At 40.7% G+C, this 22,583-nt stretch overlaps 1 protein-coding gene across 3 annotated transcripts in view; it reads left to right on the forward strand.

Annotated features, from left to right (window-relative positions):
* The window catches only part of SMURF1 (SMAD specific E3 ubiquitin protein ligase 1), a 91,689-nt gene that overhangs the window by 44,681 nt on the left and 24,425 nt on the right, over window positions 1-22,583 (forward strand). Inside the window, exons 1-2 of one of the 3 annotated variants that reach the window (XM_061402166.1) lie at window positions 7,093-17,496; window positions 21,437-21,475. In XM_061402166.1, coding sequence (XP_061258150.1) covers window positions 17,235-17,496; window positions 21,437-21,475 — 301 coding nt within the window. In that variant the 5' untranslated portion in view covers window positions 7,093-17,234. Of the gene's footprint in view, window positions 1-7,092; window positions 17,497-21,436; window positions 21,476-22,583 lie in introns of those variants that run through there. The other 2 variants (XM_061402165.1, XM_061402168.1) reach the window with 2 other exon arrangements.

Raw genomic sequence — 22,583 nt, forward strand, 5'->3', positions numbered from 1 at the left:
GCCTTTGCTTCAGGTATTCTGAAGCTCTGTTAGGTGCACACATGTTTATGGTTGTTATGTCTTCTTGACAAATTAACATTTTTACCACTAGTTAATATTCCTCATTATCCCTTTCAGTATTCTTCGCTCTAAAGTTTGCTTTGTTTCATATGGATACAGTGACTCCAGCTTTCTTTTGATTAGTGTTTGCATGGCGTATCTTCACACAAGTTTCCTGGTTCTTTGTATGCTAAGTAATTTAGGTTTATATCCTGGACGTCTTGAGTGTTGTGTCATGAGATTGCATCTTGTTTAAATATTATGGACAGTGTCGATGTACAGTTGACCCTTGAACAACACAGGTTTGAATGGCGCAGGTCCACTTAAATATATTTTTCAATAACTGTGTACTGCAGTGCTACTTGAACTGTGGCTGGTTGGATCTGTGGATGTGGAATTGCAGATACTGAGAGCTGACCAGTGGCAAGGGGTGGGGATCCTGTCCCTTACCCCAGGCTGTTCAAGGTCCAGCTGTATTTGTTTCACTGTCATTGACCTAGTTGGGTTCAGAGTATGTGTTCTAAGCAGCCCTCTGGGCATTGTGGTTCAAGGTCAGTTCTGTTTCCAAACCTGTTCAGAGCTGTCTGTACCTGACCTGGGTGCTGCTATAGTCACCTGAAGCTCGGTTGGTAGTTTACCCATAGGTCAGAGGTGCCGGCCATTTGTGTTTGCAAGTCATTTGTAGCAATCCAGAACTAAGACTTGAGATTTTCTTGGGTACCAACTGCTACAAAGGTGGGCTGCTGCCTGAATTCCTGCCCCCAGCATGCTGCCTCCTGGGACTAGCCCAAACCGAGAGTTTAAGTGACTTACAAGATGTTGGTTTAGCCAGAGCTGTATTTTAAAAATTAGTTGTGCAGCTATTTAAAAAGTAAGTTGATAACTATTTCCCTAAACATGGCCAGTTTTGACATTTTCAATTAGTAGGAGAGGGTTCTCTTTATGATCTGTTTAATATAAGGCTATTCATTTTTCCAGTTGATTTCCTTTCTTATAAAAGGGATTATTTATGAATTTTTAGTTTGATCCTCTTTTTATTTCTAATATTTTAGTTTTCTGCCCTGTAATATCTAAGGTTACTTTCAGGTAATAATCATTAGATTTTAATTTTGAGATATTATATACTTGGGTTTCAAACAACTTCTATCATTTATTTTAAAATCTTGTCTATAAATTTCAACTCAGTTAATACTAATGAAACTTACAACTTGACTTTTGTCTGTTATTTTTTAAAATTCACATTCATGTATTATAACATAGAAAGCCCAGTTATTTATTTAGACTGAAAAGCTTTTATTTTAGCAAATTATTTATAATCAACTCATAACTGAAAAATTGACTTACCTTAATTCAACCTTGGGATTTATACTTAGCTTTTATTTTCAATTGTTATACACACACACACACACACACACACACACACAGAAGACTGCACATGTAGGGTGATGTAATTTGGATCACATTGATATTTTTCTAAATAGAATGTCTTAAAGAACAACCCTATATATGAAGAGAAAAGAAATCATAAACTATATATAGCTTGGCATAAAATAACTTTTGCATAGGAATTTTAGCAATGAAACTGCAAACCTCCTCAGGATTTGGGCACCATTTCTGTAGGGCTCTGGCAACTTGGTAATAATTAATAGCATCATGGCGTGGTTGCTGTGTGACATCTGACTGCATTTTGGGCAGTAAATTCCAAGAGAATTTCTATTTTCCAGGACAAAACACACTAAATCTTTGTGGAGATAATTCTGTCTACATCTCACCTAATTTTTATGACTAGAACTGAAAACAGTGGCTTTGAGATGAGAGGAAAGAAAATTTGACAAAAATTATCAAGAATGCCAGACTGAAGGCAGCTTTCAATTTGATTAATTGATTTGTAATTCAGTTTTGGAAACATTTTCTGAATATAGGGATTTTGGAGATTACTACCAAAGCTGCTTATCATTCTGAAAGTTGGGAGGAGCAGAGGGAACAGAATATGTTTTTGGTGTAAAGCTTGCATTATCTCCTGCTCTCGTTTGAGCAGTATGATTATTGGAATACCGCATTTGCTTGTCTTCATTCTGCTCTTGTTCCTTCTTTTGCCAATGCTCTGCCTGGCCCGATCAGTGCCTGATGGATAATGTAGAGTTGGCGACGGACGAGAAACTTCCGGTGTGAGTCTGTACAGTGTCTGAGGTTTGGATAACACCAGATCTGACTGTCAGTAGAAAGCAGACTCTACAGTTGATTCTTGTTATCCATGGTAACTATGTTCTAAAGTCCCTCAAACTAAATTAGTGGACACAGAACCATGGCTTCTGAAGGAATACAGGATTCTGTTCCCATGAGCCTCTGCTACCTTTTTGTCAGCTGATCAACACATAAGCTTGTTTCATGCTTCTGTTGAAAGACACCGTATTTAATACATATTGCCGATTCATTAACACTTAAAGCAAGGGCAGCCCCCGCTGTGAGTCATCCTGGATGAAGCTCACCTAACACACATGAATTTTCTGGAAGGCGCTTCACAGCCTTCTTTGGTTTAGGAGCAGTAGGTCGCACTTCATCACTGTACTTTGGGCCTATTTTAAATAGCAGAACCACCAACAAAAGCACGAAAATGTGGGAAATGTGGCACTAAATGGACCGTAAAAAGGACACTTTATGTGGTATGACACTTGAAACAAGAAGGCAAGATATCGCCTGTTCAACCACAGCTGGGAGTGTGCACGCTGGGTGACAAGTTAGTGCTCATGTCACTCTGCATGTGTCTATGAGTGAGAGGAAAAGGGCCCCAAGTACTGATTTTGGAGTTACAAGCACATGTTAACAAGTAGGCATGTTTGCGAATACCGAGTCCATGAGTAATGAGGATTAGCTCTACTTCAAAGACTAGGAGTTTGTGTCTGCTAATCCCAGCTTTCCAGACCATCCCTCCCCAACCCCTTCTCCATCTTGGCAACCACGAGTCTGCTCTGTGTCTGAGTCTGTTTCTGTTTCACAAGCAAGTTCCTTTTGTTGTATCTCAGATTCCACATGTAAGTGAGATCATATGGTATTTGTATTTTTCTCTCTGACTTCACTGAGTATGATCATCTCTAGGCCCATGTATGTTGCTGCAAGTGGTAGGATTCCGTTCTTTTTCATAGCCGAGTAGTATTCCCCTGTGTACACGCACCACATTTTCACCCATTCCTCTCTCGATGGAGATTTAGGTTGTTTCCGTGTCTTGACTATTGTGGATAGTGCTGCTGTGAACAGAGGGGTGCATGTATCTTTCCCAATTTTAGTTTTGTCTGGATAGATGCCCAGGAGTGGGTTGGCTGGATCATATGGTAGCTCTATTTTTAGTTTTTTGAGGAACCTCAATACTGTGTGGATCAATGCTAGTTTACTTTCCAACATTATTTTGACAAATAGCATAAAAATTTAAAGGCTTGAAGATAAACTAATCAACAGTATTTTAAAAATTTAATTCTTATCTTTGTCTCAGTCCTCACAGTAAAACGCAGTCAATTAACACATGGATCCTGGGCTTTACCTCCCTCCCCTGCCTGCCTCCTCTGATTTCTGACAGTATTTCCTCTCCATGAATCCAAAACCTACCCAGCCTTTGAAACCCAACTTGTCTCATTTACACAAAAACAAACCAAAACAACCTTTCTAAGCATTCCCACAGTAATATTGTGTTTCTCTGAATTCTTCTGATCTGCCTGTACAGCTCATTTTGAAATTTAATTCCATGTGGTGGTGGTTATTGAGCAAGATGTTAATCTTAGATCCATTTCTGTCATGGATCCTACTTGCAGTTTAAAATCTGTTTGGAGGGGTATATAAGTAACAGTTAAAAATGTAAGTAATTCTACAGGGCACTAAAGGGTAGGGACAGATGATAGGAGAGGGGAGTCCTGAGCTTGGCCTGGAAGCGGAGATCTGGAAGGATGATGACGTAGCAGAGGGCAGCGGGCAGGGGCTCCGGAGCAAAGGAGAGAATTAATTCGTGAGCGGGGAGGGGTATTGGGGGGATGGATTGGGAGGTTGCGATTAGCAGATGCAAAGTATTTTATGGAGAATGGATAAACAACAAGATCCTACTGCAATAGCACAGGGAACTGTATTCGATATCCTGTGATAAACCGCAGTGGAAGAGAGTATGAAAAAGAATGCATGCATATGTTTAGCTGAATCACTTTGCTGTACAGCAGAAACTAACACAACATTGTAAATCAATTATCCTTCAATAAAATTTTTCGAGAAGCATGAGAAAGATCTGGGAGACAGTACAGTAGTCTGACTGGAGGGGCGGCACTCTGTGGGCCTGGGTGGATGGTAAGGCCAGAAAGTGATTATAGAAGTTTATGTGCTGGATGCTAAGAGTTTATACTTTTTTTCTCTCTCTCTCTCTTTTTTGGAGAGGGAGGGTGGTGGCCAGGGATGACTTTATATTTTATTTTGTAAGTGGTACTGAACTCAGAGGTTTATGGGAAGGGGGTTACATAATAGCGTTTTATTCATTTAGCCAACAAATAATTATTTCATGATTAAAATGAATTCGAGAAAAGAAATGCCAGAGCCTGTTGTCATAACTCAGGAGACGAGAGTGGCCGGGAGTTGAGCAACCATAGTGGGCCTGGAAAGAATAGATTTCAAAGATACAACAAAGGATGAATTGATATGACTTGATGAGTCACGAACAAAAGGGATCTGCTTTGCACTATTGTTTGCTTTTCTTGATTTATGGTGTCTGTTGAGCCAAACTGTAAGCTCTTTGGGAGATACACTGCATTTTACACTTTTGTTGTAGGTGCCCATTGTCTTTTTATTCCAGTTTAAAGAATGTATTGACACTTATTATTCCACACAACGTGACATTTTAGACAGTGTCTTGTAACTCCCTAATAAGAGAAAGCTGAGACTGAAGGGTGTGTCTTATGAGAAACAAACACCACTTTCATTAGTCCTTGAATCACTATTGCACTTAGTTTTTAATTGAGATATGATTATCATATCCTAAACTATACACTTTCAAGTTACAATTCAGTGTTTTCAGTATGTCATGGAGTTTAACCAATTACCAGCTGATTTCAGGATATTTTCATTACCTCCAAAAGGAACCCCCACCAACTTGAGCAGTACCCGCCTATTCCTCTTTATCCCCAGCCTCTGGCCACCACTAATCCATTTTCTGTCTCTATAGATGTCTGTTCAGACTTCTGTAACAAAATGCCATAGGCAGGGTGGTTTATAAACAACAGAAATCTATTTCTTGTAATTCTGGAGGCTTGGAAGTGGCACCAGCTGACTTAATGTCTGGTGAAGCCCCAATTCCTGGTTCATACGTGGCTTTCTCATTGTCTCTCTGTGGTCACCAGGGCAAGGGTGCTCTCTTTTGTAAGGGTGCTAATCCTATTGGTGAGGACTCCACCCATGACCTAATTGCCCCTCAAAGGCCTTGCCTCCAAATACCATCACACTGGGTGTTAAGATTTAGCATGTGAATTTTGAGGGGGCGCAGACATCCAGTTTATAGCAGTGGATTTGCTTATTCTGAACATTTCATATAAATGGGATCAGCACTATGTGGTCCAGTGAGTGTCTGGCTTCTGTGACTAAGCGTAAGTGTTCAGGGTGCATCCACGCTGTAGCGTCTGTCATGTATCAGTGCTTCTTTTTTATGGCCGGATAATATACCACTGTAATGGCCGCACCACATTTGATTGACCCATTCATCAGATTATGGACATTTGGGTTGTTTCTACTTTTTGGCTATTAAGAATAATGCTGCCATGAACATTCATGTACAAGATTCTATGTGGCCATATATTTTCAAGTCTCCTGAGCGTAACTAGTAGTGGAATTGCTGGTTCATGTGGCAACTCTCTGCTTAATGTTTTGAGGAACTTCCAGGTTATTCCAAAGTGACTGTACCACTTTACATTCCCACCAGCAGTATATGAGTGTTTCAATTTCTCTCTATCCTTGCCAACTCTTGCATTTGTCTGTCTTTTTTATTTTAGCCATCGTAGTGGGTGTGAAGTGGTATTTCATGGTAGTTTTTATGTGTGTCTCCCTGATGGTTGATGGTACTGAGCATCTTTTATGGGCTTCTTGGCCATTTGTATATCTTCTTTGGAGACATGTTGGTTCAGATCCTTTGCCTATATATTTTAACTGGGATGTCTTTTTATTGTTGCTTTGTAAAAGTTCTTTAAATATTCTGAATTCAAGTCCCTTACCCGATTTTATAAATACTTAATTTATGTATATCTTCTCCCATTCTTTTAGCACGTCGTCTTTTCCCTTTCTTGATATCTATTGAAGCAGAAAAGTTTTAAATTTCAGTGAAGTCCAACTCACCTATTTTTTCTTTTGTTGCTTGTGATTTTTAAAAACTGATTTCCTTCTTATACTTATGGCTGCGCTGGGTCTTCGTCGCCGTGTGCAGGCCTTCTCCAGCCGCAGCTGGTGGGGCTTCTCCAGTTGCAGTGCGGGCTTCTCATTCCAGGGCTTCTCCTGTTGTGGGGCACAGGCTCCAGGCTCCCAGGCTTCAGAGTTGCAGCTCATGGTCTTAGTTGCTCTGGGCCATTGGGATCTTCCCGGACCAGGGATCAAACCCATGTCGCCTGCATTGGCAGGCGGGTTCTTTACCACTGAGCCACCAGGGACACCCCTGTTGGTGGCGATTTTGGTACTACATTTAAGCAACCACTGCTTTGTCCCAGATGTAGATTTATTTAATCAGACCTATGATTTCTTCTAACTTTTATATATGAGTGAGATTAGGGGTCCAACTTCATTCTTTTGCATGTGGCTACTCAGTTGTCCTGGCACCATTTATTGAAAAGACTGCTGTCTTCCCATTGAAGTGGTTTGGCACCACTATTAAATTCGAATTTTCGTAAGTTTGACAATACATTGATGAAATAAGGTCCAGAAATCTATTGTTCTAACATACTGACTTTACTGGGTTTGAGTTTTACAGAGCTTGCTTCAGTCAGTGGTGGCTGTGGATGTGGAGAGTGTTTCTAAGACTCTGAGGCAATAGCGCGAGAAGCGCTGTGAACGCCATGAGACTCGTGGTCCTTTCCAAAACCGCAGATTGTAGTCAGGAGCTGTCACGACACAAAGCTCCCTGTGTTTATGGGTTGGCTTGCTGCTACCACTGATTTCTTCTGGTAACTTTATGGATTGCTCCAATGAGGACAACTTCAAAGAATATGAGTTTGGAATTCTAAGCAGCCTATTAAGAATTCAGGACTCTGAGGGTGCTAATGGGCTTCCCTGGTGACTCAGTGGTAAAGAATCTGCCTGCCAGTGTACGAGATGTGGGTTTGATCCCTGGGTCGGAAAGATCCTCTGGAGAAGGAAGTGGCAACCCGCTCCAGTATTCTTGCCTGGGAAATCCCGTGGACAGAGGAGCCTGGCGGGCTGGGATCCCCCATTCTTCGTAGTTTTTATGTGTCTCCCTGACGTTCATGGTTGCGGTCCTGGTCATGGTGTTCTGCAGTTCAGAGGGTTGCAAAGAGTTGGACATGACTTAATAGCAACAGACGTGCTGATGGCATCTGCTTCCAGCTCCAGGTGTCCTGCAGGAGGCTGGCACCGTGAGGGCTGGATTTGCTGTGAGTTTCACACTTACTGGGCACTGGGATCCACCACATTAGACCCGAAGCCAGTAAGTCCATAAGCTGGACTAGCCTCGCACCCACGTTGTGTGCTTTCCAGGGTTGGGGTTACAGAGGCTTAGGAGCTGGTGTGCGGCAGGAAGCCTTGTCCTCCGTGGCTCCCATGTGCTCTCAGTCACCCATCTGGAGGATCGCTGCCAGTAAACAGAAAGGCCACATGGTATCTTCTATACGGATGACGTGAATTTTCATTCAAGTTACTTTAAACATCAGGTGATATTACTTCCCAGGGAAAGCAGTATGGCTACTCAAAATAACTTTGATATATTTAAGCCCAATTTTGTAAGACTTAAAAATCTGGAGAAAAAAAATTAATGCAGAGGCCACATCCAGGGATAAAATGTTTGCAAAGGATATGTCTGATAAAGGACTGTTAATCCAAAATAATAACTTTTTTTTTTAAATTAAGGTATAGTTGACTTATAATAGTAGTTTCAGGTGTACACATGATGCTTAAAACTCAACAGTAAGAAAACAGCCCACCCACTCAATTAAGAAATAGGTAGATGACCTGAACAGACGTCTCACCAGAGAAGATACACAGATGGCCAAAAGCATATGAAACGGTGCTCCATACCATACGTCATCAGGGCAGTGCAAAGTGAAACAACGATGAGATTCTGCTGCACACCTATTAGAAGGGCCAGAATCCAAAATACTGACAACATCAAACGCCGGCGAGAATGTGGAGAAATAGGAACTCCCGCTCACTGCTGGTGGGAGCGCAAAATGGGGCAGTCCCTTTGGGGTACAGTTTGGCAGTTCTTTTCAACACTAAACATATCTCTGCCACATAATCCAGGAGTTGTGCTCTTTGGTATTTAACCAAAGGGGATGAAAACAGTCCACAACAAAAAATGATGAAAAAAAAGGATTTTCGAGACAGGACAAGGAAATCTTTAAACGTGAAATTCTCTTTGCCTGTTTGAGCCCCTTGCCCTCTCCCCTTTGGTGAGCATGGCGCATTTGCATTACATATTAACTAGATCCCCCTAGAAGATACAGGAATGCCTCCTTGCCAGAATAAAAGGCAATTTCCCCCTGGCGCCAGCAAGGTAACTCCTTAGGAGATAACATTCCTTCCCCAACCCTGTAAGGGGCCACAGGAACCCACTGCTGGCCTTGTGGGACAAGGACACTATCAATATGTTACTCCCCGAAACTTGCGTAACTGTGCCTTGACCTCTAAAAGGTGGAACGGGCCTTATAGCTTTCTGAAAGACTGTCTCCTGGGGTTATAATCCTCAGGTTGGCTCAAAATTGTCCATTTCTTGTGTTGATTAATTCTTTTGTTGGTAGATGTTTATTTGAAGTTTTATTCATAATTGCCAAAACTTGAGAAAGCAGCTCTAGTCCATCCAGACAGTGGAATATTATTCAGTACTAAAAGGAAATGAAAACCACTACAATATTGTAAAGTAATTAGCCTCCAATGAAAATAAATAAGTTAATTTAAAAAAATAAAAGGAAATGAATTGCCAAGTCATGAAAAGACAAGGAGGAGCCTTAACTGCATATTACTAAGTGAAGGAAGTCAATATGAATAGGCGCATACTGTGTAATTCCAACCATATGACATTCTGAAAAAGACCAAACTATGGAGGTTGTTTAAAGATCAGTGATTGTCAGGAATTTGAAGGAAAGGATGAATAAGCAAAACAACTTTCGGGGCGGTGAGACGACTCTGTGTGATACTGTGTTCGTGGATACGTCAGGCCCTGCAGGATGCACGGCACTGGCAGTGAGCCGTCAGGCCAGCTGTGGACGTGCGGCGCTGCTGAGGCGTCGTGTGGCTGCCCTGACTGTCACAAAGACGGCACTCTGGTGAGGGATCCTGATGGTTGGGAAGGCTGTGCCCGTGGTCAGGGAGAAGGGGAAGGCTCCCTACTTCCCACTTAATTATGCTGTGAACCTAAAACTGCACTAAAAAATAAAGTCTGCTTTGAAACTACAATTCAGGGCGGTATATGTCAAAGGCAGGAAGCCCTTTAGAAGTTCAGAGAAAGGAGAAATCGCTGTTGGCCTAACAGGGAAAAAGTTAAGATTTGAGCTGTAACTGAAAGAATGAGTAGAACTGCAATGACTGAACGGTGTTTCCACGTGTGCCACCTTGGCTGAGTTTCTCCTCAGACCCTTAGGTTCTTCCTGGGGTTTGTGGAAGAGGTTGCATAGGTGAAGTGCTTGGGACAGAGTTGAGCAGGAGATAAGTAGAGCTCTCAACAGATACCGACCGAATACCTACTCTATGGGTTTAAAAAAAATTTTTTTATTGAAGTATAGTTGATTTACAGTGTTTCAGGTATATTGCAGAGTGATTCAGATTCTTTTACATTTAGGTTATTATAAGATACTGACTATATAGTTCTCCATATATGTAGTGCTGCTGCTGCTGAGTCGCTTCAGTCGTGTCCGACTCTGTGCGACCCCGTAGACGGCAGCCCACCAGGCTCCCCCGTCCCTGGGATTCTCCAGGCAAGAACACTGGAGTGGGCTGCCACTATTTATCTGTTATTTATCTGTACTATTTATCTGTTAACCCCAAATTCCAAATTAATCCCTCTCCCCGCTTTCCCTTTTGGAAACCATAAGTTTGTTTTCTACGTCTGTGAGTCTGTTTCTGTTTTATAAGTAAGTTCGTTTGTATCACTTTTTAAGATTCCACGTGTAAGTGATATCATATGATATTTGTCTGACTTCATTTAGTACGTTAATCTCTGGATCCATCATCCCTGTTGCTGCAGATGGCCTTATTTTTTATGGCTGAGTACTATTTCATTGTGCCTATATGTGTGTGTGTGTGTGTGTATATAGGTATATATATAGGTACATTATATAAGTATATATAATATACAAAGGGCTTCTCTGGTGGCTCAGACAGTAAAGAATCTGTCCGCAATGCGGGAGACCTGGGTTTGATCCCTAGGTTGGGAAGATCCCCTGGGGAAGGGCATGGCAGCCCACTCCAGTAATCTTACCCGGAGAATCCTATGCACAGAGGAGTCTGGTGGGCTCCAGTCCATGGGTAGCAGAGTCGGACACGACTGAGTGACTAACACGTACACACGCAATATACATATGTATATATAATACACACACACACACCACATCTTTATCCATTGATCTGTTGTGGACATTTAGGTTGCTTCCATGTCTTGGCTATTGTAAATCATGCACAATTGTTGGACTCACACTCTAGCTCAAAAAAAAAAAGAGACCACATGCTTAACTATCACAGAAAGAGGTCAGCATGCAACAGGAAGAAAGGCCCAGTGGTAAAAATTGCTATGTTGTGGTCTGGGAACGGTTAAGTAAACCACACTTGGGTGATAAAGCTGGTTAAGTAGATCAAGAGAAATTTTATTTTGTGTTTTGAACTCCAAAGGGAGCAGTCTGTAGGCAGTGGAGATCCTTGAGGTATTATCAAAAAGGATTTTGATAATGTTTTAAGAATAATTTGAGTTTAAATCAACATAGGAAGCAGGGATTTCAGTTGTGACTCTTCCAATAATTTTGAAATCATTGTAGCAGTCTTTAGCTGGTGTGTTTAATGGGCAGGTCATTTGTCCATCTAAAGTGGACTTGATCAACATTATAAAAGTAAACAAGTTTTTTTCTTTCCTTAGTTTAATATCATGACATTCCAACTTTGCTTCAGATGATTTAACTAATTTGTAAATAAATCATCAGTCTTAAACAGAGTCTTTTTGACACTGGTCTGGGGAAATGAACCCTATAGTCTTTCCTATAGAGATAAACTCCTTTCATCTTGTACTTTTTCATTTATCTACTCAATGGGGTTCTCTCTTTCTTTCTGTTCAGTAACACCTTTATTGAGGTAGAATTCACATATTATAAAATCCACTCATTTTTAGTGTACCATTCAGTGGTTTTTAGTATGTTCACAGAGCTATATAACCACCACCACAATTGCAGTATCACCTCCAAAATAAACCCTGTACCCCTTAGCTGTCATCCCTGCGTCCCCTCATTTCAACCTCCTTTGTAACCATTAATCTACTGAAAAAGAGAGTTGAAAACAATTCCTTTTAAAATAGCATCAAAAACAGAAAAATGAATATTTGAAAACCATAAAACATTGAAAGAAACTGAAGGCCTGAGTAAATGGAAAGACATCTATGCTTACGAACTGGAGGCATCTGCATGCGTAGCAGTTCAGTTCAGTCGCTCAGTCGTGTCCGGCTCTGCGACCCCATGGACTGCAGCACGCACGCCAGGCTTCCCCGTAGCAAAGAGCCAATCAACGTCTCAGGAGGCTTTATTTGGGGAATTTACAGAGTTTGATCTTCAGATTCATATGGAAATGCAAGAGGTCTAGAATAACCAAAACAATCTTAAAAAAACAAGAACAAAATTGGAGATTCACACTTCGCAATTTCAAAACTTACTATTAATACCAAGCCATGGTAGTTATTACAGACTGTCAAGGATAGAAGTGTATAAGGATAGAAGTATATAGATCAATGGAACAGAACTGAGAGTCAAGAATAAATCCTCATGTCTTCATTCAGTTGGTTTTCAGCAGTGATGTCGAGACAACTAGAAGGGGGAAAGAGAGGTCTTTCTGTCTCATGGTGCTGGTACAGATAAAAATACTCGGAGGCGAGGATGCAGAGAAATTGGAACTTTTACACATTGCTGTGGAAATGTAAAACTGGGCAGCCAGTTTGGAAGACAATTTGGCAGTTCCTCAAAATGTTAAACATAGACTTACCATATGATCCAGTAATTCCACTCCTAGGTGGGTACCTAAGAGAACTGAAAACATGTTTCTACGTAAAACCTTGTTACATGAATATTCATGCATCATGCACAGTAGCCCAGATGTGGGAACAACTGAAATGTCTATTTTCTGGTGAGTGGATTAAATGAAGTATGATATATTCATATAACTGAGTATTATTTGGCAACAAAAAGGAATAAAGTATTGACACTTGCTACAGAGTGAACAAACCTTGAAATCATTATGCTAAATGAAAGAAAGCAGTCATAAAAGGCCGCATACTGCATGACCTGTACATGAAGTGTCCACTGTAGGCGAGCATCAATACAAATACAAACAGAGACAGAAAGTAGATTAGTGGTTGCCAGAGGCTAGGACAGGGGCGAAGGGGTGTGTAACCACTAATGGTTCAAGGCTTCTTTGGGAGATTATGAAAATGTTGTGAAATTAAATGGTGGTGATGGTTGTACAACTCTGAATATATTAAAAACCACTGAAATGTATTCATACTTTAAAAGCATGAGTTTTATGGTTTGTCAATTATATCTCAGCAAGTTGTTATATTTTAAAATGTATGCTTAATGAGATACCACTGCTTTACAATTTTTTTTTTCATTTTCTAGTTAGAAGTAGGATCTAGCAGAGTTAGTTCCCTTTTTTTTTAAGTCATATTTGTTTGCTTTTACAAAAATATGTGTTTCTCTAGAGTATTCTGGCTTCCTTATGTTTATGTCAACTTGTCACTGTAATTATACCTTTTGGAAACAGTATCAGGATGCGTGCAGTAGAGAGCTTGGGCTCTGGAGTCGGTCAGACGCAAGGGAGAAAGAAATCTACAGGTTCCATGGGCTTGGGCAAGGGATTGAATCTCACCTCGTCTTGGCCTCCTTATTTGTTGTGTTAAATAAGATATAATCTGTAAAGTGCTATTGATAGTGTTTGGCACAGAGTAAGCTCAAATAAATATTAGCGATTGTTACTGTTAGTTTACAGTTAATCATTATTCGATCTCCCTCTCAATGTATCTGCTCTTACTCACACGAACTTATGTATGTGAGTATTTTTGTTAATTACATGCCTAAGGGTGGAATGGCTGGGCCACGATTTTTTTTTTAATTTAAAATGATCTCGTGAATTCCATATTGGCCACACGGACTGAAAAATTTTAATATGGTGACAAATAGTTTCATTCCTAACACTCAGTTGTCTTAATGAAGGAGCATAATCCAGTGAGCTCTGTGCATTTCATTCACAGATAAATCAAGTTCTTATCTCCATCACTGACTTGCCAAGGTCATCTTGAGCAAGTTGTTCAATATCCTTTTCTTCTATTTTTCTTGACTAAATTGAGCATAATAATTTCATTCCAGCTAATGCTGTGATGTGAACAGTGATTAGCTGCACAATTAGAGACGATTTTATGATAAAACTATGCCAAATAATACCTTCACTTCAGTGCTATAGAAAGTATTACTATAAAATGATATATAGGAAAGAAACGTTACGGGACTTTATTTGAAAAGATTGTGCACTGTGGCTTTAGCCGTTTGTGGGGATATTTGCTAAAACTTCGGTCTTCCCTTGCAGTTTTCTATTGACTTTTCTATGCATCAAATTAATGAAGCCTCATATGTCAACTCAGTAACTGAAAGAACACACAGACAGAACTTTCTCTGGCTATTATTACTTTTTCCTTGTCTATTTGTTTTAGGTCTGGACTGATTATGAGGTTGTAGGAGAGCTTGCTTAATTCTAGCTTTCTTCCCACAACATTCCTTCATTTCCCTTTTACCCTCAGCAGTTATGGCCTTGTTTAAAATGACTTGGCCCGCAGAGCAGTTTGCTTTTATCTTCATAGTTCTTCAGGAGTCAACTGGGTGGGGATGTTTGGTCTCACGGGAGGTTCTCCTCCTTGTTAACTCTGGATTATCTCCTGTCAATGGAGTTCATTCACTTTCCTTCTAAGGTGACAATCAAATATAATTTACTTAATGACAAGCTTTTGGGGGTTAAAATTCATTTCCTTCCTGACAAAGTTGAGTTTTATTTTACATCATATAACCTTAGGAAAATAGTCTAAACTTAGGAAGTCAATTTTAAGCAACCGTTTAAAAGGAAAAAAAAAAACAAAAAAACTACCTGACTTGCCTTAAAAGTCAAACCCTCAGGCCTGAGAAGCACCCCAGGACAGGCACCTTTCTGGGTTGGTTTTGTTCAGTTCTTCATGGCATTCTGCGCTTGGAACAGGACTTGGCCTCGGGCGGGTCATCAGTGGGTGCTTGTTAAATGGATAAACGGATGCACTGCTCAGAGCAGCAGCCTTTACCTGGCTTTTGTTGGTCAAAACATGAGAGTAACTGTTTCATGGGATTGTGGTGTTGGATAAACCTGGCCAGGCTTGTCAGACACTTAGGGTAGTGCCTCATACCTTGTAAGCATCCGATACATTTTAGCTGCTGTTATTAGGTCTGTGAAAGGGAATTAGATAGTATTTGGAACTTTTCACAAAACAATGACAAAGTTTCCAAACCTCCCACTGTGATTCCATTGATAGATTTCATGGAGTGTTTTTGGCAGAGGCACTGGTCAGATGGTTGCCGAGGAGACAGTCTGCTTTCCAGGGTGGTTTTTGGAAGCATCAGTAGCAAACTGCTCCTTAGTTCCTGGTTATAAAATCACTAGGAGCTTTTTAGGAGATGAGATTCTAGACATTGGGGCTGAAGTTTTGGAGTTTTATTTTTTTAAGTTTTGGAGTTTAGTAAATGTCACCATGTTATGGCTCTTGACTAAGGCCGCTTGAAAACAGAAAGAAACATGTAGGGAGACAACATTGATCCTAATAATTAATTGATCGATGAGGTGATTAATTTTGGAGTATAACTTTAATTATTTAGATAAAACATTCTCTAATGAAAACGTAAATTTTCCTCAGCTCTTCGCAAGGGAAAATGCTTCTACCTAGAAAATTCCCCTGATTCTTCTTGCTGTCTTAGTCCCAGTCGAACAAGGTTGAAAAACATCTCATTTACTTTATTTAAGACAGAAATATGATCTGGAGATAGAAATTATTCTAAGTGACAGAGACCTTTAATGAACTAATTTTCTTATCTTCCAAGGCAAAGGTGCATAGGCCTGTAACACTTGAGGGAGAAGAAAAGTCAAACCAACCATAGCTTTGGAAATTGCTTCCTGTGAGGCCTCTCTCCTCCACCCAGGAAGTCATCCTCCTGTAGGTTCTGTGGGAAAATCCAGGTGTCAAAGAAAGCAACGTTTTAAGATTAAAATGTAAAAATGTCTTAAAAATTTAAATTTTAAAAAATTGAAAAATGCTCCTCAGTTATAGATTTTCTTTGAATGTAAGGGCTTCATTGGTCTATGGAAATCATCCCTTAAGATGTAAAAAAAATAACTGTTCATGAAGGAGGGCTTTGTGCAAATATAGTGAAAGTCACTTAGATGTGTCCGACTCTTTGTGACCCTATGGACTATACAGTCCATGGAATTTTCCAGGCCAGAATACCGGAGTGGGTTGCCATTCCCTTCTCCAGGGGATCATCCCAACCCAGGGATTGAACCCAGGTCTCCCGCATTGCAGGCGGATTCTTTACCAGCTGAGCCACCAGGGAAGCCCAAGAGACAATCGGGGTTACTCTTCCAGTGTTCCGTGTTGTGCTTAGGTACTTAGTCGTGTCCGACTCTGTGGGACCCCGTGGGCTGTAGCCTGCCATGCTCCTCTGCCCATGGGGATTCTCTCGGCCAGAATACTGGAGTGGGTAGCCTGTCCTTTCTCCAGGGGAGCTTCCCAACCCAGGAATCGAACTGGGGTCTCCTGCGTTGCAGGTGGATTCTTTACAGCCTGAGCCCCCAGAGAAGCCCAAACATAATAAAAAGTCCCAAATGCCCTCTGGACTTTTTGTTGTTGTTTAGTTGCTAAATCATGTCTGACTCTTGTGTGACCCCTGGACTTTGTTACTTGTTTTTTTAACACGAACTATGTTTCTCCCTCACTGTCATCCAACCTCTGGCTTGGAACTGCAGGCAAACACTTTTATCCATAGTGCCAACCAGACGAGACTAATGAAACCTTAAGAAAGAGCATCAACTCCTTCTGAAGAACATGATCTTTCAGAGAGTGGGTGAATCACAAATAGTATTTTGGGGACCCTACGCGTCCGCCAGGGAGCTGGTAGAGAAGCTTGACTTACTAATTGAATGTTAGCAAAACACATCTTTCCCGTGTAGTTTCAGAAGCTAAGTGAACATTATGTAGTTTGTTCTTTCTTTACCCCCCAAATTAGGAAACCGTGGCATATGATTAGGAAATTACTGGATTTAGACCTGATTTGTCCTCAGTAGAGGGCACCTCAGAGTTGAAGAGAACATGTGGTAGTATACTCTGAAAAAAATCAGCTGCTTTTTCTTCAAAGAGTAATTGTATCTTTTGTTCATTGTTGTAGTTCCAGAATCTTACTTAAAATTGGTACATATCTTTACAATGAGTGGTAGATCCAGACAGAGTGGGATTTTAAGTGCAATAAGTTATCTCTTATCTCATAGAGTGGACAAACAGAATTCTACCACAGGATCACAAAATTTTTCTACTAGGAGAGATCAAATGCCATTAACTAAACTAGATTAATAGTGACCGTAAATGATCTTTGCACAAAATCAAGGCAAAATTCTCTTTGTGCTGACGATATTGAAACCCTCGCTACTTTTTGAGGTAACCGAATTCCACTGGAATGAGCCTTAAATGAAAACATTGCTGGTCTTCCATGCTCGCAGTGCTGGGGCCTGGGTTCAATCCCTGGTCAGCGAACAAGACCCTGCATGCCACAGCTAAGGACTGGCACAGCCAAGGAAATACATACATAATTTTTTTTAAATTACTTGTCTTGTGCAGAAGAACAAGGATTAATCTTTTTGTTACCAGAATTCTTCTAGTCAGAAGCAATCCAGCATCAGCAGCTTGGAAAAACAAGGAAGTGGAAAGAAACAGTACATCACAGGCTCATGGGAAGAGCAGTGAAGAAGATGGTAGGTTGAGAATTATTATAAGACAAGTTATCACTTACCTATACCCAAATCACTATTAGAAAGTGCACCGAAAACCCATAAAAGAACAGATATCTTGATGATTTTTTTTAAAAGTACAATGAAAGGCACTCTCCCATTCATCATGATAACAAAACCCAAGACACATAAGAGTAACCCCTATTAGAAATGTGGAAAACTTTTGTGAGTAGATGAAAATGTTACTTAAAGGCATTTAAAGAAGAATTTAATAACTGGATATATATGCTGCTCTCAAGAATGGGAATACTTAATATTGTAAAGCAGTAAATTCCCCTCAAATTTATTTATGAATTTGTTGAAAACTTGCTCAAAGAAATTCTGAAGTTAAATGGGAAAAAAGGAAGTATGTGAGACCAGCCAGGAAAATGCTATTAAAAAACAAAGGATAACAATGAGATTTTGGAGGCATGCATTTCCTATTTACACATTTGCAAGTTTTCATTTTTTGTAAGTACTTTGTCCTTACTTTTAAATTAGAGAAACAAGAAATGAAGCACTAACCAGAGCTGTAATAAATTATGGTCCAGCCACAAAAAAGACTGAAGAGTTTGTGTGTGTGTGTGTGTGTGTGTTTGTGTGTGTATGTATCTCCGTTGAAAGGACGGGTGTAAAGATTATACTGAAGAGGAAATGTAACTGTATGCCAATAAATCGGTAACTTAAGTGAAATAGACAAATTTCTAGAAAGACACCAACTACCAAGGCCGATTTGAGAAGTGAAAAATGTGACTAGACTTGTGAAGAGATTATGGATTAGGGACTGGAAACACTTTCTACAAAGAAAAGCCCTGGCCTGGCTGGCTCACAGCACACATGAAAAGGTTCCGTTATGCGCCATGACCAGGTGGCCTTCAGCTCAGAATGCAGGGTTGGTTTCACGCTGGAAGTCAATTCATGTAAAGCAGCATTATCAATAGGTGCAGGACAGATAGCAATCGGCCATCCCAGTAGGCACAGGAAAAGACGCAGACCGAGAGAACAGACCTGTGGGCACAGTGGGAAGGAGAGGGTGGGCCGCCTGGAGAGAGTAGCATGGAGACATACACGTTACCGTGTGTAAAACAGATGGCCAGTGGGGATTTGATGTGTGACTCAGGGAGCTCAGCCTAGAGGGGTGGGAGGGAGGTTCACCAGGGAGGGGACATATGTGTACCTGTGGCTGAATCATGTTGATGTATGGCAGAAACTAATACAATACTGTAAAGCAATTATCCTTCAATTAAAAAAGTAAAAAAAAAATGTTAAGAAGCCAGTCATGAAATACCACATATTCTATGATTCCATTTATGTGAACTGTCCATTCTAGGCACATCCAGAGACGTAAAGTAGATTAGTGGTGGCCGTGACTGGTGGGGTTTGCGGTTAGTAATGAGTGACTGCTAATAGGTGCAGGATTTCTTTTATGCGATGATGAAAATGTTCTACATTGATGTGCTGATGGTTATACAGCTCAGTGAGTATATTAAAAACCAATAAATTATACACTTCGCTTGGATGAACTGTATAGGAATTTTATCTTGATAAAGTTGTTATATAAAATATACTAAAAGTTTGCAGAACAGTATATTATGGATTTCCTGGAGTTGAAACAGTCGCTAAACCTACGACCTGTACATTGCCTTAGCAGTGATCTTGTGTGCTCAGTCACTCCAGTTGCGTCCGACTCTTTGCGACCCTGTGGACTGTAGCCTGACAGGTTCCTCTGTATGTTTTTGTCAAATAAGGTCACAGTGATACACTGTATTCTTAAAAATTGGGATGCTATGTATGCATAACACATTGGTGTATTTTCCCTTCATGTCATAGTTTAATCACGTAATGGATCTGGTGGCAAAATGTCTTACCAGCTGTACACGTAACTGTTGTTGTTGTTCCTTTGCTCAGCCGTGTCGACTCTTTGTGACCCCGAGGACTGCAGCACACCAGGCCTCCCTGTCCATCACCAACTCCCGGAGCTTGCTCAAACTCATGTGCATTGAGGCGGTGATGCCATCCAACCATCTCATCCTCTGTCGTCCCCTTCTTCTCTTGCCCTCAATCTTTCCCAGCATCAGGGTCTTTTCTAATGAGTTGGCTCTACGCATCAGGTGGCCAAAGTATTGGAGTTTCAACTTCAGCATCAGTCCCTCCAATGAATATTCAGGACTGATTTCCTTTAGGATTGACTGGTTTGATCTCCTTGCTGCCCAAGGGACTCTCAGGAGTCTTTTCCAGCACCACAGCTCAAAAGCATCAATTCTTTGGCTCTCTGCCTTCTTTATAGTCCAGCTCTCACATCCATACATGACTACTGGAAAAACCACAGCTTTGACTAGACAAAGCTACTTTGTCGGCAAAGTAATGTCTCTGCTTTTTAATATACTGTCTGGGTTAGTCATAGCTTTTCCTCCAAGGAGCAAGTGTCTTTTAATTTCGTGGCTGCAGTCACCATCTGCAGTGATTTTGGAGCCCAGAAAAATAAAGTCTGACACTGTTTCCACTGTTTCCCCATCTATTTCCCATGAAGTGATGGGACCGGATGCCATGATCTTTGTTTTTTGAATGTTGAGTTTTAAGCCAACTTTTTCACTTTCCTCTTTGACCTTCATCAAGAGGCTCTTTAGTCCTTCTTCACTTTCTGCCATAAGGGTGGTGTCATCTGCATATCTGAGGTTATTGAGATTTCTCCCGGCAGTCTTGATTCTGGCTTGTGCTTCATCCAGCCCGGCATTTCACATGATGTACTCTGCGTATAAGTTAAGTAAGCAGGGTGACAGTATGTACTATCACATATCAAGGAGTACCTTGATGTACTCCTTCCCAATTTGGAACTAGTCTATTGTTCCCTGTCAGGTTCTAACTGTTGCTTCTTGATCTGCATACAGGTTTCTCAGGAGGCAGGTAAGGTGGTATAATATATTGTGTATTTTCCCTTCATATAATAGCTTTAATCATGGAATGGATCTAGTGACAAAATTTCTTACCCACCTCATTAATAAAATTGTAACAATGGCATTTATTGCGTTCTTTCTATATACCAACATTGTGCCACATTCTTAGCATGCATTTTATCATTTGTTTTTCACATTTGATGATGGCCCCGTATTTTCCGTCACTCTCCCGTTCTGTTCTCCAACATACCAGAGCTTATGTTCATAAAATTGTGTTATTTAGTCAAATATCAAAGATGCATGGCTCCTCTTAGGAGCAGGTGCTCTGAAGAGACAGACTGTAGGTCTTCATTTCAGCTGGTGTTAATGTGATCCTGGCAGTTTCAAGAACACATTGATAAATTCACCCATGTATGTTTAAGAAAAATTTTTAAGTTTAAACCATTTTGCATTTGTTACAGTTGATTTCTAACTGAAGGAGAAAACACTTGCTAGTTACTGTCAGTTTTTTGTTTAATGTAACACTTAATTTGAAATACAATCAATGGCAAAGATAATTTTGAGGTTCCCTCCCCCCGCCCCACTGCAAATATAGGCTAGCGCCTCAGCCAGTTTGGGCCTCTAGCAAAATCCCATCGGCTGGCGGCTTACACAGCAAACATTTATTTCCCATAGGAGGCTGGAAAAGCCTAAGATGAGGAGGGGGGAGATTTGGTTCTGGGCGAAGGCCCTCTTGCTGGCTCGTAGACGGCCACCTCGTGCATCTTCACATGGAGAGCCGAGTGAGGGCATGTGCTGTGGGCCCTTCTTTATAGAGGCACGGACCCCCCATCATGCCAGCCCCACCCCCGTGACCTCGGCTAACCCCAAGCACTTCCCAAGGGCACCGCCTGTAGATACCTTCACATCAGGGCCTGGACCTTCAACATATGGGTTTTGGGTGGGGTACAGTTCTGTCCATAGCGACTAACTATGGTGAAAATCTTGTCCATAAATGCTAACCCTTGCCTTTTTTGTTTGTTTGTTTTTAGTATTATGTGCCAAGAACCTTGCAAAGAAAGACTTCTTCAGTAAGTAAACACCCATTTTTGCTCTCTTACACTATTAATATTCTTCACATATTTCTGAAATTTAAAACTTTTTCAAAAAACACTGGGTGTATTCTCCTAAAAGAAAAGACTAGAAACCCACGGTTTGACAAACTTCATTTCCCAGTTGACTACGTCACAGAGGCTGCTTAGCTCCCAGGCACAAAATTTATAACTCAAGCAGGAAAAGCTCTCTCTCGTTCCCTATTCTGGCCACACCCCATTTTCTCTGCCTTTCCATCCATTAATGTATCGCTTTCTGCTGAAGTGTTCTCAAATACAGATGAGACATTTTTCTATAAAGCGTCTGAGTTTCAGTAAAACTAATAGTCAAATTTGATAAATTCAATCACACTTGAAAAGTCTTGTAATGAAAGGAATTGTAAAAATAAAAATAATAATAAATGGAGAGTCATTTTCTTATGAAAGGAATCGCTTAAGGAGCTCACCTACTATAAAGTAGGTGCCCGCAGCAGGAAAATTTTCACACTCTTTCTGATCCTCACCAGAATGCTTCTTGGTTCCTAAGTGGTAGTATTCACACTCTCAGGTGAAGAAACTGAGAGGTTCATGGGCTTTATTCAAGGAGCTAAGAAGGTGCAGAGGGATGGATCCCATCCAGGTCTGTCTCTCAGACCCGGCCACCTCTTTGATCTTAATAAACCTGTCTGATTCACACTCCAGCATTTAAGAACCTACCTAATGAAAATGTGGTGAATGCTGCATCCAGAGATAAAATAGACAAAGACCAGCAAACACAATGTCTAGGTGTTATTTTTTAGAAAGTACAAATACATTTATTTGTAGACACTGTTTCCTCCATTCAACTGGTAGTGATCTCCAGAAATGGAAATCCGAATTTAAGCCTGTTTTCAGAGTTTCATTTCTAGTGTCTAAAAAACTGAGGAGGTGTCATTCTGGGTGGGTTTTCTTAGAAAGCTTAATGGAAATAACTTACTTTGCTGATCGAAACTAACCTTAAATTTGAGAATGAAATATACCAGGATAGTTAGGTGATCTTGAAGCGCCCTTTACCTGCGGGACCATTTCTGTGTCGCACTGGTAGATCTGTCATCTCATCCAGTGTGGC

Source organism: Bos javanicus, chromosome 25 (genome assembly GCF_032452875.1).
Source record: "Bos javanicus breed banteng chromosome 25, ARS-OSU_banteng_1.0, whole genome shotgun sequence".
In the NCBI taxonomy this organism is placed as follows: Eukaryota; Metazoa; Chordata; class Mammalia; order Artiodactyla; family Bovidae; genus Bos; species Bos javanicus.